Here is a 19,146-nt window from a genome sequence, read left to right as displayed (position 1 = left end):
GACTGCCAGGGACCTAATCAATACGGACATTAGTAAGATGTCAGAACTAGAGTTCAGAATGATGATTTTAAAGGTACCAGCTGGGCTTGAAAAAAGCATGGAAGATAACAGAGAAACCCTTTCTGGAGAAATAAAAGAACTAAAATCTAACCAAGTTGAAATCAAAAAGGCTATTAATGAGGTGTAATAAAAAATGGAAGCTCTAACTGCTAGGATAAGTGAGGCAGAACAGAGAATTAGTAATATAGAAGACCAAATGATGGAAAATAAAGAAGCTGAGAAAAAGAGAGACAAACAACTACTGGATCAAGAGGGCAGAATTCGAGAGGTTAAGTGATACCGTAAGATGAAACATTAGAATAATTGGGATCCCAGAAGAAGAAGAAAGAGAGAGAGGGGCAGAAGGTATATTGGAGCAAATTATAGCAGAGAACTTCCCTAATTTGGGGAAGGAAACAGGCATCAAAATCCAGGAGGCACAGAGAACCCCCCTCAAAATCAATAAAAATAGGTCAACACCCCGACATCTAATAGTAAAACTTATGAGTCTCAGAGACAAAGAGAAAATCCTGAGGGCAGCTCGGGAGAAGAGATATGTAACCTACAAGGGTAGAAACATTAGACTGACAACAGACCTATCCACAGAGACCTGGCAGGCCAGAAAGGACTGGCAGGATATATTCAGAGCACTAAATGAGAAAAATATGCAGCCAAGAATACTATATCCAGCTAGGCTGTCATTCAAAATGGAAGGAGAGATAAAAAGCTTCCAGGACAAACAAAAACTAAAGGAATTTGCAAACACAAAACCAGCCCTACAAGAAATCTTGAAAGGGGTCCTCTAAGCAAAGAGAGAGCCTAAAAGTAACATAGACCAGAAAGGAACAGAGACAATATATGGCAACAGTCACCTTACAGGCAATACAATGGCATTAAATTAATATCTTTCAGTAGTTAGCCTGAATGTAAATGGGCTAAATGCCCCAATCAAAAGACACAGGCTATTAGACTGGATAAAAAAACAAGACCCATCGATATGCTGTCTGCAAGAGACCCATTTTAGACCCAAAGACACCCCCAGATTGAAAGTGTGGGGGTGGAAAACCATTTACCATGCTAATGGACACCAAAGAAAGCTGGGACGGCAATCCTTGTATCAGACAAATTAGATTTTAAACCAAAGACTGTAATAAGAGATGAGGAAGGACACTGTATCCTACTTAAAGGGTCTATCCAACAAGAAGATCTAACAATTGTAAATATCTATGCCCCTAACATGGGAGCAGCCAATTATATAAGCCAATTAATAACAGAAGCAAAGAAACACATTGACACCAATACAATAATAGTAGGGGACTTTAACACCCCCCTCACTGAAATGGACAGATCATGTAAGCAAAAGATCAACAAGGAAATAAAGACTTTAAATGACATACTGGACCAAATGAACTTCACAGATATATTCAGAACATTCCATCCCAAAGCAACAGAATACACATTCTTCTCTAGTGCCCATGGAACATTCTCCAAAATAGATCACATCCTAGGTCATAAATCACATCTCAACCCGTACCAAAAGATTGGAATCATTCCCTGCCTATTTTCAGACCACAATGCTTTGAAACTAGAACTCAATCACAAGAGGAAAGTTGGAAAGAACTCAAATACATGGAGGCTAAAGAGCATCCTACTAAAGAATGAATGGGTCGGGCGCCTGGGTGGCTCAGTCGGTTAAGCGACTGCCTTCGGCTCAGGTCATGACCCTGGAGACCCTGGATCGAGTCCCGCATCGGGCTCCCTGCTCGGCGGGGAGTCTGCTTCTCCCTCTGACCCTCCTCCCTCTCATGCTCTCTGTCTCTCATTCTCTCTGTCTCAAATAAATAAATAAAATCTTTAAAAAAAAAAAAAGAATGAATGGGTCAACCAGGAAATTAAAGAAGAATCAAAAAAATTCATGGAAAACAAATGAAAATGAAAACAACTGTTCAAAATCTTTGGGATGGAGCAAAGGCAGTCCTAAGAGGAAAGTATATAGCAATACAAGCCTTTTTCAAGAAACAAGAAAAGTCTCAAATACACAACCTAACCCTACACCTAAAGGAGCTGGAGAAAGAACAGCAAACAAAGCCTAAACCCAGCAGGAGAAGAGAAATAATAAAGATCAGAGCAGAAATCAATGAAATAGAAACTAAAAGAACAGTAGAACAGATCAATGAAACAAGGAGCTGGTTCTTTGAAAGAATTAACAAGATTGATAAACCCCTGGCCAGACTTATCAAAAAGAAAAGAGAAAGGACCCAAATCAACAAAATCATGAATGAAAGAGGAGAGATCACAACCAACACCAGAGAAATACAAACAATTACAAGAACATATTATGAGCAACTCTATGCCAGCAAATTAGATAACCTGGAAGATATGGATGCATTCCTAGAGATGTATCAACTACCAAAACTGAACCGGGAAGAAATAGAAAACCTGAACAGACCTATAACCACTAAGGAAATTGAAGCAGTCATCAAAAATCTCCCAACAAACAAAAGCCCAGAGCCAGATGGCTTCCCAGGGGAATTCTACCAAACATTTCAAGAAGAATTAATACCTATTCTTCTGAAACTGTTCCAAAAAATAGAAATGGAAGGAAAACTTCCAAACTCATTTTATGAGGCCACCATTACCTTTATCCCAAAACCAAAGACCCCATCCAAAAGGAGAATTACAGACCAATATCCTTGACGAACATGGATGCAAAAATTCTCACCAAAATACTAGCCAATAGGATCCAACAGTACATTAAAAGGATTATTCACCACGACCAAGTGGGATTTATCCCTGGACTGCAAGGTTGGTTCAACATCTGCAAATCAATCAATGTGATATAATACATTAATAAAAGAAAAAACAAGAACCAAATAATCCTCTCAATAGATGCAGAAAAAGCATTTGACAAAGTACAGCATCTTTTCTTGACCAAAACTCTTCAGAGTATAGGGACAGAAGGTACATACCTCAATATCATAAAGCCATCTATGAAAAACCCACAGCGAATATCATTCTCAATGGGGAAAAACTGAGAGCTTTCCCCCTAAGGTCAGGAATGCGGCAGGGATGTCCCCTATCACCACTGCTATTCAACATAGTATTAGAAGTTCTAGACACAGCAATCAGACAACAAAAAGAAATAAAAGACATCCGAATCGGCAAAGAAGAAGTCAAACTCTCACTCTTTGCAGATGATATGATACTTTATGTGGAAAACCCAAAAGACTCCACCCCAAAACTGCTAGAACTCATACAGAACTCCAGTAAAGTGGCAGGATATAAAATCAATGCACAGAAATCAGTGGCATTCCTATACACCAACAACAAGACAGAAGAAAGAGAAATTAAGGAGTTGATCCCATTTACAGTTGCACCCAAAACCATAAGATACCTAGGAATAAATCTAACCAAAGAGGTAAAGAATCTGTACTCAGAAAACTATAAAATATTCATGAAAGAAATTGAGGAAGACACAAAGAAATGGAAAAATGTTCCATGCTCATGGATTGGAAGAACAAATATTGTGAAGATGTCAGTGCTACCTAGAGCAATCTACACATTCAATGCAATCCCTATCAAAATACCATCCACTTTTTTCAAAGAAATGGAACAAAGAATCCTAAAATTTGTATGGAACCAGAAAAGACCCCAAATAGCCAGAGGAATGTTGAAAAAGAAAAGCAGAGCTGGTGGCATCATAATTCCGGACTTCAAGCTCTATTACAAATAGATTTTTTTTTTTTTAATACATGTTGTGTCTCCATTTTGGGGAAGGTGAGATCTTGATTTTGAGATCTTGATTGCCATCTGTGGTGTTCTTAAGATGACATCAAGCTCTATTACAAAGCTGGAATCATCAAGACAGTCTGGTACTGGCACAAAAACAGACACATAGATCAATGGAACAGAACAGAGAGCCCAGAAATGGACCCTCAACTCTATGTTCAACTAATCTTTGACAAAGCAGGAAAGAATGTCCAATGGAAAAAAGAGTGTCTCTTCAACAAATGGTGTTGGGAAAATTGGATAGCCACATGCAGAAGAATGAAACTGGACCATTTCCTTACACCACACACAAAAACAGACTCCAAATGGATGAAAGACCTAAATATGAGACAGGTGTCCATCAAAATCCTAAAGGAGAACACAGGCAGCAACCTCTTCGATCTCAGCCGCAGCAACTTCTTCCTAGAAACATCGCCAAAGGCAAGGGAAGCAAGGGCAAAAATGAACTATTGGGACTTCATCAAGATAAAAAGCTTTTGCAAAGCAAAAGAAACAGTCAACAAAACCAAAAAACAACCGACAGAATAGGAGAAGATATTTGCAAGTGACATATCAGATAAAGGGCTAGTATCCAAAATCTATAAACCACTTATTAAACTCAACACCCAAAGAACAAATGATCCAATCAAGAAATGGGCAGAAGACATGAACAGACATTTTTCCAAAGAAGACATCCAAATGGCCAACAGACACATGAAAAAGTGCTCAATATCGCTCGGCATCAGGGAAATCCAAATCAAAACCTCAATGAGATACCACCTCACACCAGTCAGAATGGCTAAGATTAACAAGTCAGGAAATGACAGATGTCGGCGGGGATGTGGAGAAAGGGGAACCCTCCTACACTGTTGGTGTGAATGCAAGCTGGTGCAGCCACTCTGGAAAACTGTATGGAGGTTCCTCAAAAAGTTGAAAATAGAGCTACCATACGATCCAGCAATTGCACTACTGGGTATTTACCCCAAAGATACAAATGTAGGGATCCGAAGGGGTACGTGCACCCCGATGTCTATAGCAGCAACGTTCACAATAGCCAAACTATGGGAAAGCCAAAATGTCCATCGACAGATGAATGGATAAAGAAATATGGTATATATATATATACAATGGAATATTAGGCAGCCATCAAAAGGAATGAAATCTTGCCATTTGCAACGATGTGGATGGAACTGAAGGGTATTATGCTGAGCGAAATAAGTCAATCAGAGAAAGACACGTATCATATGACCTCACTGATATGAGGAATTCTTAATCTCAGGAAACAAACTGAGAGTTGCTGGAGTGGTGGGGGGTGGAGGGATGGGGTGGCTGGGTGACAGACACTGGGGAGGGTATGTGCTATGGTGAGTGCTGTGAATTGTGTAAGACTGTTGAATCACAGGGGCGCATGGGTGGCTCAGTCGTTAAGCATCTGCCTTTGGCTCAGGTCATGATCCCGGGGTCCTGGGATCGAGCCCCGCATCGGGCTCCCTGCTCTGCAGGAAGCCTGCTTCTCCCTCTCCCACTCCTCCTGCTTGTGTTCCCTCTCTCGCTGTGTCTCTTTCTGTCAAATAAATAAAATCTTTAAAGAAAAAAAAAAAAAGACTGTTGAATCACAGACCTGTACCTCTGAAACAAATAATACATTGTATGTTTAAAAAAAAAAAAAAGAAGATAGCAGGAAGGGAAAAGTGAAGGGGGGGAATCGGAGGGGAGATGAACCATGAGAGACTGTGGACTCTGAGAAACAAACTGAGGGTTCTAGAGGGGAGGGGGGTGGGGGGATGGGTTGGCCTGGTGATGGGTTTTAAAGAGGGCACGTACTGAATGGAGCACTGGGTGTTATATGCAAACAATGAATCCTGGAACACTACATCAAAAACTAGTGATGTAATATATGGTGATTAACATAAAAAAAAAAGAAATAAAGTATGTTTTTACTACATAGTCGATGACACTGCTTTGGTTGTTCCTCCACTACTTACCCAAATATTCAGGGAATGCCCACCACATGCCAGGTGTGAGCAGGCTACCAGCAGCTCCCAGGTGTAGGGGGTGGACCAAGAAGCAGGCAAGGCTACCTCACCAGAAGCAGTGCTACACAATAGGGGGAAGGGCGGCTGTCCACGGGAAGTGATAGCCAAGCTGCAGCCAGAGGGTAAGTAAGAGTTCTCCGTGGAAAGCTAGGGCACAGCTTTTGAAGCAGAGGAAATACTGAGAGTATGGACCCAGAGGACAGAGGAGCAGGCTAGGGCAGGGGAGCCACAGGAAGCTGCCATGGGGCCGAGCTGTGTATGACAGGGAAGAGGGCACAGAAGGGTGGCAGGTGATCAGGCTAGAGGCAGGCAGGGGACAGGGAAAAATGAAGGGTCTTCAAAGCTAGTATAATGTCTGTACTTTTTAGCCTGAGAGCAATGGGAAACCAATGAAGGGTTCTTCAGCGAGAGACTAACACAGTCCAATCTGTTCCTTTCAAGTACGGGAAATGGATTGGTAAGACTAGAAGGCAGGCCCATTGGGAAGCTGGTAGAGTCATTTAGGAGTGAGGTGATGGTGGTTTGAACCAGAAAGAAGTAGCTGGAATGCAAGGAATTTGTGCTGGATACTGGAAATCCAGTAATGAACAAAATTATTCAGGAATGGATAATACATTTAGGAAGAGCTTTCAATAAGGCTTGTGATTAACTGGACACGAGCAGTGAAGAGTAACAGGCACCTGGACTCCTGGCCTGGGCACTGGAGAGGATGTTGGTGCATCTCCTGAAAAAGTGAACAGGGAAGGCAGAGGCAGTGGTGTGGGAGGCAGAAACAGACAGGTCTACCAGGCCCTGTGAGGTTGAGATCTGGAGCTCAGGAAGGAGAGCTGAGATGCAGGTGAGACTGGCAGCTGAGCCTAGAACATAAGTGAGGTTCCCAGAGAGTGCAGCGAGATCAGAGCTAGGGGCTGTGAGGGCGGGGGAAAGGAGGGTGGGGGAAAAGGAGGGCACCTTTAAATGCAAACAGAACAGGGCTAACAAAACTAGAGCCCTTTAGGAAGGGGAGGGGGACAGGCAAGGATCTGCATTCTGTCACCATGGATCAGTTTGACTTTCTCAGAATTTTTATCTGTGGGATCATGCAGCACATGCTCTATTTTTGGCTGGCTTTTTTCACTCAGCATAATTATTTTGAGATAAACCCATGTTATATGTGTCCCAATAGACCATTCCTTCCTATTGTTGAATAGTTTTCCGTTGAATGGATGTACCACAGTTACTTTTTACATCTATCTGTTATTGGGCTTTAGGGTTGTTTCTATATTTTGGCTATTTCAAATAAAACTGCAATGAACGTTTGTGTTCAAGTCTTTGTATGGACGTGCGCTTTCTTTTTCTCTTGGGGAAAAAAAAAGGAGTAAGATGACTGGGTCATATGGTAGGTGTGTGTTTAAGTTTTTAAAAAACTGCCCAAATGTTTTTGAAAGTGACCGTACCATTTTATATTCCCACGAATGGGCCTGTCATATGGTGGATTACACTGACAGATTTCTGACACTGAATCAGCCTCATATCCCTGAAGGCTAAACCTCAATTGCTAATGATGTGTAATTATTTTAATATATTGTTGAATTTTATTTGCTAATATTATGTTAAGGACTTTTGCATCTGTATCCATGTGGGATACTGGTCTGTAGTTCTGTCTGGTTTTAGTATCAGTTAATACTAGCTTCATAAAATGAACTAGGAAGTGTTCTCTTCTATTTCAGAACAGAGTGTATAGAATTGGTACTAATTCTTTAAATGTTCAATAGAATTCTTCAGTGAAAAAAATCTGAGCCTGGAGTTTTCTTTTTGGGGAGTTTTTAAATTACATATTCATTTCCTTAATAGTGATAGGGCTTTTCAAATATCTATTTCCTATCAGGTGATTGTGGTAGTTTGTGCTTTTCAAGGGATTAGTACATTTCAACTAAGTTATCAAACTAATTCATGGACAGTTGTTCATTATATTCATTTTTTATGCTTCTGGTGATTTCAAGGTCTTTAGGGATATCCCCTATTGATTCCTGATATTGGTTAATTTGTATCTTCCCAACTTTTTTCTTTGTTAGTCTTGAATGAAGTTGCCAATTTCTTAATCTTTTCAAAGAACCAGTTTTTTGTCTCATTAATTTTTTCCATTATTTTTCTGTCTTCAATTTCATTGATTTCTGCTCTGGTCTTTACTGCTTCCTTCCTTGTTATTTTGGGTTTATTTTACCCTTCTTTTTTTCTAGGTCTTGAGGTGGGAGGCTAGATATTGATTTGAGACTTTTCTTCTTTTATAATATATGCATTTCGTGTTATCTGTTTACTTTTTAGCACTGCTTTTGCTGTGCCCCATACATTTTGATATATGTCCATTTTTACTGATTATTTTAACCATCGACATTTAACATATGTTAGGATTTCAGTTTGTCTTTTTTGTTGTTTTTATTGTTTCCTTCTTGTACTGTCATATTATTCATTTCTGTTTTCTTTTTCCTGCCTTCCCTTGGCTTAATTTAATATTTTTTAGAATTCCATTTTACCTATTTTTAAGCATATAGCTATGTATCTTTTTTCCAGTGGTTTCTCTAGGTATTACATAACAGCCTACTGATGTCATCATTTTGCCAGTTCAAGTATAGAAACCTTACCTCCTTTACTCGATTTATAGCATAATTTTCTTACACATTTCCTCTTACATATGCTCAGAACCATATCAGACAGTGTTATAATTTTTGCTTCAACCATCAAACATAATTCAGAAAACTTAAAAGGAAAAGGAAATTATGTTTTACTTTTACAATTTTTCCTTCTTCCTTCTTCATGTTCCAAGACTCTTTATCATTTCCTTTCTGTTTAGAGAACTTCCAATAGCCATTATTTTAAGGTAGCCTTAATGTCTTGATTTACCCTTCATCCCTGAGGAATATTTCTTCTGTATGTAGAATTCTGAATTGACAGTTCTTTCAGCATTTGAAAAGTGTTGTTCACTTCATTCTGACATCCATGGTTTTTGATGAGAAATCTCTTGTGCAAACAAAACAAAACATCTTTTCTTAAAGATAATGTTGATTTCTTTCTCACTGCTTTCAAAATTTTCTTTGTCATTAGTTTTCAGAAGTTTGGTTATGCTTTATCTTGGTGGGGATTTCTTTGGCCTTATCCTTTTTAGAGTTTTCTCAGCTTCTTGAATCTGTAGGCTTAGGTCTTTTGCCAAATTTGGCAAGTTTTCAGCCATATGTCTTTGAGTACTTTTCACCTCCACCATTATTCCCTTCTTCCAGAACTCTGGTGACATAAATATTAGACATTCTGTTTTAGTCCCATCGGTCTCTGAAGTTGTGTTCATTATTCTTTCAGTCTCTTTTCTCTTTGTTGTTCAAACTGGGTCATTTCTATTGTTGCCTTGAAGTTCACTGATTCTTTTCTTTGCCCCCTCCATTCTACTCATGAATCCATCCACTATTTTATTTCAGTTGTTTTATTTTTCAGTTCTAAGATTTCCATTTGATTCTTCTTTGTAACTTTTATTTCTTTAAAAAAAAAAAACTTATTTGAGAGAGAGGAAGAGAGCAGAGGAAGGGGTAGAGGGAGGGAACCCTCAAGCAGGCTCCACACCCAGCATGTGAGGTGGAGGCTCGATCCCAGGATCCCGAGATCATGACCTGAGCCAGAACCAAGAGCTGGTCACTTAACAAACTGAGCCACCCAGGCACCCCTCTTTTATTTATTTCCTGAGATTTTCTATTTCTTTCTTGAGGCTATTTTTTCATTTGTTTTCAAGTGTATTTGTAATTGCTTGGTAAGACATTCTTATGATGGCTTCTTTAAAATCTTAGTCAGATAATGCAATATCCTTGTCATCTCCACATTAGTGTAGGCTGTCCTTTTTCATTAAGTTGAGATTTTCCTAATTCTTGGCATGAATGACTTTTGATTTATAAAATTTAAAATTTGGGTAGTATAAGACCTTTAATTTTATTTAAACCTCTGTTTTAGCTGGCTCCCATAGACTCTGCTCCAACAGGGAGGGTGAAGTACTTCCTGGTTACTGCAAAGTAGGAATAGATGGTCTAGGTTTTCTACTGAGGACCCATGAAAGAAGTAGGAACCCCTCATTACTGATGGTGACAGTGGGATTTATGGCTCCCCACTAGGTTTCCTCAGATAACACGTTAAGAATGCATACTCTGCTGTTACTGGTTGAAGTGTTCTATGAGTGTCAATTAGGTCAAATCATTTGATGGCATACTATTTCATGGCAATTTTTATTTGAACTGACATGAAAACCTGAAAAAGTAAGCTCTCACTTCTAGGCAATATTGAAAAACAAACAAACAAAAACCAAAATTCTACCAAGTCCCTTAAAATATCCCACTTAATGTATTTAAGTTAATAAAACTGAAAGAAACTTGATAGAAAAAGATAATAAATTTCATGACAAGAAATTACTGATCTATTACCAAATTAGAGCATCAAAAATATTAGAGCTGAAGGAGACCTCAGAGATGAGAACAGACATCTTATTTTATAGCGACTCTGAAACTGTGTCCAAGGCAACACACTGAATTTATGTCAACCATGCTTCACCCTGTATTACTGTTTACCTGCTCTACTGTGCAGAAGATATGGGCATCATCCTGCTGGAAGCGCCTAACTCGAGTCAAACCACTTAAAGTTCCTGATAATTCATTCCTATGAAGAATTCCAAAATCAGCGAATCGGATAGGCATTTCCCTCCATGATCGTGGACGATGAGCAAACATTAGACTAGAAAAGATGCAACAACACACAGCTTTTACTTAGCACAGAAAAGATTAAGTAATTATCTAAATGTTAATAAGTTACAGCTAAAATTCCTCAAGGACACCTGGGTGGCTTAGTTGGTTAAGCATCCAACTCTTGATCTCAGCTCAGGTCGTGATCTCAGGGTCGTGAGACTGAGCCCCAACATCGGGGCTTAAGATTCTCTCTCCCTCTCCCTCTGCCCCTCCCTGTGCTCACTCTCCCTCAAAAAAAAAAAAAAAATCTTCTAGGAATTTTTGAACCTTGAATTTATATCACTGCAGCACTCTGAGAAAGAACCCTGTCTGTTATCTCTTCCAGAAATTCTGTTCCTTATTCTTTTTCACCCAGTGAATTTCCACTTACTGTGTACAATTCATTTCAAAGGCTACTTCTTAAGTGAAGGCCCCCTGGACACTTCCCTAGATGGGGCTAGGCAGTCTCTCCTCAGGCTCTGAGATCACCTGGAACATGCCACTAACTTGACACTGAACTTACTTTTTCAAAACTGATTGTCTACATATCTGCTTCTGTCCCACTCTGCTCATGAGCTCCCTAAGGAAATGGACGGTGTCTTAATCACCTCTGCATTCCTAGCACCAAGAGCCATAAGCGCTCAAGTTTTCCCTGTTGAATAAAAGACCTCTCTTCCGGGGGGGGAAAAAAAAAACCACTCCTGGCTCTCACCTTCTGTTTAAAAAGAGAGCAAACAGAATGTTTACACACCAGTTTTCACAAAATTAAAGTATATATTTTTTTACATGCTGTCATCGTAAAGTTGAATTTCTTTTAGTCTTTAATGTAAAGGGCAAAAAGTTTTCTTCAGTTTGTTTTGAGGTTTTATAGTTACCTTCTAAGGCCAATTTACTTGAAACTATGTATGCTGATGATATAAAACCACAACACTTGGGAAATTTTTTGGTGGATACTCATGTCTGTTCACAACCTATTGTGAAATATGCTTGTCTTACAAGGTTGAATTTGCATACCAGCTTTATGATAATTACATTCTTTCAAAAAATCTAAGACAACACTGTAAGATGTAGCACTATATTATGTACCACTAGAAAGGAAATAACCATTAAGTTATGACATAATGCTAAGATGCCCCCGATAATATGATGCATTCTGATTTCAGGGATGTTGAAATGGGAGTGGGTGGGAAGTTATCTTAGAATCAATGAAATCCGGGCGCCTGGGTGGCTCAGTTGGTTAAGCGACTGCCTTCGGCTCAGGTCATGATCCCAGGGTCCTGGGATCGAGCCCCACGTCGGGCTCCCTGCTCGGCGGGAAGCCTGCTTCTCCCTCTCCCACTCCCCCTGCTTGTGTTCCCTCTCTCACTGTGCCTCTCTCTGTCAAATAAATAAAAATAAAATCTTTAAAAAAAATAAATAAATAATCAATGAAATCCAGTAACCCATTGATTATGACTTCACCGGTCTTGTTTTAATCAACCCAAACAGTATATAAGAACTAAATGTTCTGCAAATATGTGTATTTGAAGTGTATTACTATTACAAAAACATAATAATTTATAAAATTGATATATAATTCTATCTCTAAGAGGCACAAAAACTAAATGGTTTCCAGTTAACATTCTACACCTGCCCAAGATCAAACATATCTTTTTTTTTTTTTTTTTTTTTTTTTTTTTTTTAAAGATTTTATTTATTTATTTGAGACAGAGAGAATGAGAGAGAGAGAGCACATGAGAGGGGGGAGGGTCAGAGGCAGAAGCAGGCTCCCTGCCGAGCAGGGAGCCCGATGCGGGACTCGATCCAGGGACTCCAGGATCATGACCCGAGCCGAAGGCAGTCGCTTAACCAACTGAGCCACCCAGGCGCCCCAAGATCAAACATATCTTAAAATGTATTCTCCAGAATGAAATAATTTGGTAAAGATAACTGGTAGCCACCACTCCTCAGATTAAAGGAATCCCTTAACTCCAAAAAAGCAAACTAGTAATATTCAAAGCTGACTGTGATGAAGTGTGCTATGTGCTCTTATGCAAAGATCTGCTTCACTTTTAATACTCACCAGTGCCCTGGACAGTTCATGGGCTTAAGGGCAAACGTGTCCTTTTCAATATCAAAGGTAAACATGTTCTCACTATAATGCTGCCAGTGACCTGAGGTTTCCCAGAGTCTGCTGTTGTACATGTTGGGAGAGAGCACTTCTGTGAAGTTACGTCGGTGATATTCCTCCTTTAAGATAAACACATTTAATGTTAAAATGTGGCACAACAGATCACAATTCCATGCAAAGTAACACTAGTAGTGAATATTTCTTAATTTGGGATTACATCTCATATTAATTAGTGGTTAATGTGCCCTCAGTTTTAGGTGGGGTGTTCTGGATCATGAAAGAAAGATTAATGTACTTTCAGTCTCATTTTCACATTAAGTATCTTTATTTTATATTATATAATAGTATATAGTACATAATCTGTTAATTCTTTGAAAATTAGTAACTAAAATTATATGTATAATATATATCACATATAATATTATGTATATATAAACTTCCTATAACTACAAATTCCAAAATCCTTTACATTCTAGATAAACAGCAGGTATTTTTCTATTACTTAAGAGGGAGAATCACTTTATAACTCAATAAGCCTGAATGCTATGTTGCATGCAAATTTAGTTTTGATCTATTTAGTTTTAAACAGAAATGAAGCTGAGAATTTTAATATATAACACATTAAGTGGCTGGTATCTATAAAGTCATAAGCTGGTTTCTCTTCCTCCCTACCTATCAACAGCTTCCCTAATTCAGTCACTCGGGACCGGAAAACAGAGTCTTTCAACCAAAGTTCTTATTTTATTTAAACTTTTTTTCCTTCAAGATATCGATCAGATGATCTCTGTTGGTGGTTTCTTAGGTTTTTACCATTTGTTAATCATTTAAGGGGTATCTGGCACAGATCTAGACCAGCATATTTTAATGAAGTAAAAAAAAATTTTCTTACAATTAAAAAAAGTATAAAACATAATGTTTTAAAATTATGAACAACACTTGTTTCATATCATTTAAAGGGATGCCATTGTTACTCTTCAGCAGAGCATGTTTTCAGTCCAGTTGTGGATAGCTGGGTCTTGGCCATTCAGTAAGCTGCTTTACCTATCCCTCATTTTTACTAAATTTACTAAATTAGAAAGTTTTAACAAAATTAGAGATCATTACAAATGGCAGTAATTATTCTGCGGCTATGTCAGATGCCTCTATATATTCAGATTAAACAAGGACCTAGAAATTGAAGAATTTTTTGTGTTTCCTTGTTTGTTTTGACTGAGACTATTTTAAAGCTTGGCTCAGGAGATAATAATAATGGACTTTTAATCCACTCTGGATAATATTGCTAATCATGTTAGTATCTCATGTATTTGGGAATGATTTTAAAGTATGCTCTATGATGGGAAATGTTATTATGTTTATAGCTTACTTTGTGCAGTTTTGCTACTATAAATAAAGTTTCTGTGGACATTCCAATATAAGTCTCTGTATGGGCATGTTTTTATTTTTCTTGGGTAAAAAACTAGGAGTGGAACTGTGTAAGAAACTGCCCAAACTGTTTTACAAAGTAGCAGTATCATTTTGCATTCCCACCAATGGGAGTTAGAATTTTCACATTCTTGCCAGTCTCTGGTATTTTCAGGTTTGTTGTTGTTGTTGTTGTTGTTTTGCCATTGGGTGGGGGGATATTCTAGTGGACATGCAGCTTACTGCAGCCTTAATTTTCGTATCTTTCTTTTTTTTGAGAGAGAGAGAGAGCAAGCATCGGTGGGGGTAGAGAGAGGGAGAATCTTAGGCAGGCTCCACACCCAGTGCAGAGCCCAATACAGGGCTCAATCTCACAATCCTGAGATCATGACCTGAGCCAAAATCAAGAACTGGATGCTTAGCTGACTGAGCCACCCAGGTGCCTCTAATTTTCATTTCTTTGATGACTAATGATGTTGGGTACCTTTTTTTTTTTTTTAAGATTTTATCTATTTATCTGAGAGAGAGAGAGAGAGAGCATGCACTCACACGAGCAGGGGGAGGGAGGGAGGGAGAAGCAGACTCCCCGCTGAGCAGGGAGCCTGACAAGGGGCTTGATTCCAGGACCCCAGGATCATGACCTGAGCCAAAGGCAGAGGCCCAACCAACTGAGCCACCGAGGCGTGTTGGGCACCTTTGTCTGTGTTTCTCCACCATTTCCACTCAAAAAATTAAATGTCTAGGGACAAACCTGATGAAAGATGTGCAAGACCTCTAAAATAGAAGTTACAAAATACTGCCGAGGGAAAAGAAAGAACTAAATGAACCGACAAAATTTCCATGTTCATAGATTAGAAAACTCAATGTGGTTAAGGTATCAATTATCTGCAAATTAATCTATAGAATGAATGCAATTCCAATCAAAATCCCAGCAGTTATTTTTTAGGAAATGAAAAGCATGATATAAAATTTATATGTAAGTACAAAGAATTTAGAATAGCCAAAATAGTCCTGAATAAGAATAAAATTTTAAAACTTAATTAAACTACTGATATTAAGACAATACATAGTTACAGTAAGCTACAGTAATCAAAGCAGTGTGATGTTAATGCAAGGACAGACAACAAAGGGACCAAAAGAACAGAATAAATATCCAGAAATATATAATGGTTTAGGACAAAGATTCTACTGCAGTAATAAATGATACTGAAGCTACTGGATAAACCTGTGGATAAAAATCAACCTTGACCCCTCTCTTCCACAAAACCTAAAAATGAATTCAAGATAGATCACAGCATTGAGTCTAAAAACAAATACAATCAAGCTTCTAGAATAGGACAAAGAAGAATATTTTCATGACTCTGAAATAGGCAAAGATTTCCTAAAGAGGGCATGAAAAGCCCTAACCAGAAAAGAAAAAAATAATAAACCAGACTTTGTTAAACATGAGAACTACTGGTTAAAAGGCATCATTAAGAACGTGAATCAATAAGCTGCAGCTTGAAAAAATGCACTCACAATATACACATTTAGCAAATGACTCATATCAGAACAAAGAAAGAGCCCCTAAAAATCAATCATAAAAAGACAACTCAGTTTTTTTAAATGGGAAAAATACTTAAACAGGAAATTCACAAAAGAGGATATCCAAATGACCAACAAACATATGGAAAGGTTGTCACATCATTATTCATCAGGGAAATGCAGAATAATACCATGGTACCTGCCCAAATGGCAAACTGATAACACCAAGTGTTGAAGAGGATGCAGAGTAACTGGAATGTTCATACATTTCTGGAAGGAACATTATATGCATCAACCACATAAAACTATTCAGTATTTTCTTAAGTTAGTCATTACCACCCTATGACCTAGCAATTCCACTCCTAGGTATATGCCCAAGAGAAGCGAGTACTTTGCCCACCAAAAGACATGTACAAAAATGTTTGTAACAGCTGCATGTATAATGGCTCCAAAGTGGAAACAACATAAATGTAAATGTACACCTACAGGAGAACAAATAAATACCCTGTTCTACAGTCACAAAATGAAATACCTCAAACAATAGAAAAAAAATTATACATAAAATGTGGATGAGTCTCAGACATTAAGTTGAACAAAAGAAGCCAGAAACACAATAGCTAATACTGTATGAGTCCATTTACATGAAGTTTAAGACGAGGCACAATTGATCTATGGTTAATAGAAATCAGCAAGATCATCTCAGGTGAGCAAAGGGGAGGCAGGTATTGACTGGGAAGATACAAGAGGATCTTATGAAAGGATGGAACTGTCTTAGGGATGCCTGCGTGGCTCAGTCAGTTAAGCATCCAACTCTTGATTTCGGCTCAGGTCATGATCGCAGGGTTGTGGGATCGAGCCCCGCGTTGGGCTCCACACTCAGCAGGGAGCCTGCTTGTCCCTCTCCCTGTTCCTCCCTCTGCTCTCTCTCAAATAAGTAAATAAATAAAATCTTTTAAAAAAGGATGGAACTGCTCTATGTCTTGATTTGGGTGGTGGTTGTACACATGTACACATGTGTGGAAATTTCTTGAGCTGTAAGCTTCAGATTTATGCATTTTAACAAATGTAACTTAAACTTCAATCAGCAACTCTGGCATTGGCCTCCATCTGAATGCAGTCATATAAGGAACTCAATGTAAGAACCACCTTGATAAGCCTAATGCATAGACCATTAGAGATAATAATCCAAAAAATGGCCATTTTAAGTTAACTAAGCTTCGGGACACTCTGTTATGCTGCAATAGACAACGAGAACAGAATTTGCACTGGATGTGGGTGCTGCTTTGGGGCCAGGTGGTGGGCGGGAGCTAGAAGGCTAGAGACTGTCTGCGAGGACTTGGCAGGACAGTGAGAAAAATATATTGGAGGATGAAGAAAAGGGGACTCTTGTTATGTGGTGCCAGAACACTGGTAACACTATCACCTGAGGTGATGAAAAACAGAAAGGGTACTCAAAGAATTCATGGACCGTAGCTAGGGATGTGTCTAGGCAGAAAGAAGAAAGGGACAACTGACTTCTTATGGCTGCCTATGACAAAATACAAAAGAGATATAAACTAAACTGGGTACTATTAAGTTTTTGAGAGGAAATATCAAAATGCCAGGACCTATTGGTTTCATAAATAAAACTATTGCATCCTTAGACTCACAAGGTAAGAATGACTTCAGCACAAAGAAAAAACACAGGTTACCACCCACAAAGCATGGCCTAGGGTAAAGCTCTTGAGGGTATGGCTGTATACCACTTGGGAAGACCTCAGAATGATCTACGCAAGTAGCTGGTAGGGCTTCTGAGAGTCTTAAGACTGTGCTTGGTAGACTCTCTCAGCTAAACATTGGTAGACGTGCTTGGTAGACGCTTAACTGACTGAGCCACCCAGGTGTCCCTCAGCTCAATCTTTAACTGGATTGAGCAATTAGTCTTCAGTCTTGGCAGGGGGTAAATGCTCTAGTGGGAGATGACGTTATCTACAGCCTCTGAAGTTCTTTTTATATACAATATTTAGATATAATAAAAAATTACTAAATATGGGAAAAGGCAAGACCATATTACAGAAAATCAAGAGAAAAAACAGGTAAAGTCCCTGAATGTTTTTTATTTTTGTTTTGTTTGCATGGAAAGGCCAATTTCTTCAGACAAAGGTATCTGGGAGTTCAAAGTCTTCTGCCTCATCTGTGTCTGCCAAAAATTCTTGTCCAAAACTCAGGAACCCACTCTTTCCCACAGGTGCCCTTACCTTAGCATAAGAGACCACTGGGGTTGTGAATTTAAATGCCTTTATAATTGTGCAGCCCATACAAATCAGGCCATATAAATCAGGCCTAATCATCAGCCATGTGGGTCTTGCATCTATAAAGATAAGAGATTCCTTTCAGGCCACCATAGAGCCTTTCTATTTATTCTCCAAAACTCGACCTCCAACCTCGAGAGTTCAAGGCGCCAGGGGCTGTGTTGATTTTCCAGCATAGCCCATCCAAAACAGCAGCGTCATGGTCATCACCACCTGCTGAAGTCTCAGATAATCTTCAGTGATTCTTCAAGGCCCTCTGGCCTACCATGGCTTCACACTGGCCGATCCCTACCAGAAAATAGGTAGCCCAGGTGGTAGATTCCACAGAGCTTAGCCTCCAGGGACACAGCACAAGAGAAGGAAGGGAAATGAGACTGGTGAGGCGGACAGAGAAAAACCAGCTCACGCCATTAACCTTTTCCCAGGAAGTTACTGAAGAAAGTGCTTCCCCAGATGAGATGGATAAGGAAGAGGAAGATATGGTATCAGGAAAGAGGAGAATCAACATAGCAGAGACATGAGGGGAGTAGCTAGAATGATGAATAAAACAAGTCCTAAGACATCAGTTAGCAAGAATCCTTGTAGCAAGTTAATTCTAGAACAAGAGGACCACATTTTTTAAATTACTGAGACATTACCTGAATCATCAGAATACACTGTAAGGAGTTTTGCAGTTTTGAGGAAAAACTTGAGGATGAATAAGTGATAAGAATTAAATAAGTCAGTGATATAAAACTGAGTGTATGAAAATTTTAGGTAATTATTAATTACAGGAAGACAAAAAACACACAAAAAAGGAAACGTAATCCTAATAGTCTACATGGATCATCTCTGGACAGTATCTATAGTTCAAATGATGTAAAATAAAGAATTTCTAATCTATAAACTTTATTACAAGAAGGTATTTCACACAATTGTCTTTACCTTTTGCTCTGGATGGAGCTGCCAAGTCACTTGGGAGTCATTGGAGGGGGACCATGGACCACATTTTGAGAAACAACACTTCATCATTTAGCATTGTGTACCAGATAGGGTACTTCCTCCTTTCTTCTCCTTCACAGAGAGTTCCACACTTAATCTAATGCTTATCTCTGTACTGTTCATGCTCTAGAAATGTATATGGACAATAGGTGCACTTACTGAAATCCCAAGAATGCATTTTATTTAGGGAATATAGGATTTATCTCAATTTTTTCTGAGGTGCAACCCAGTATTTCTCTTTTAGGTTCAAAATTCTTATTAATATT

The 19,146-nt window shown here is 38.8% G+C and overlaps 1 protein-coding gene across 1 annotated transcript in view; it reads right to left on the bottom strand.

The window, feature by feature from the left end:
• TARS3 (threonyl-tRNA synthetase 3) overlaps positions 1-19,146 on the bottom strand; it is an 83,424-nt gene that overhangs the window by 34,658 nt on the left and 29,620 nt on the right. The window contains exons 11-12 of the mRNA XM_021680494.1: positions 12,636-12,802; positions 10,421-10,583 (exon numbers count right to left, since the gene is read on the bottom strand). Coding sequence (XP_021536169.1) covers positions 10,421-10,583; positions 12,636-12,802 — 330 coding nt within the window. The remainder of the gene's footprint in view (positions 1-10,420; positions 10,584-12,635; positions 12,803-19,146) is intronic.

The sequence above is a fragment of the Neomonachus schauinslandi genome, chromosome 9 (genome assembly GCF_002201575.2).
Source record: "Neomonachus schauinslandi chromosome 9, ASM220157v2, whole genome shotgun sequence".
Lineage (NCBI taxonomy): Eukaryota > Metazoa > Chordata > Mammalia > Carnivora > Phocidae > Neomonachus > Neomonachus schauinslandi.
The sequence above is the reverse complement of the archived record's forward strand: the minus strand, read 5'-3'. Positions and strand labels throughout refer to the sequence as shown.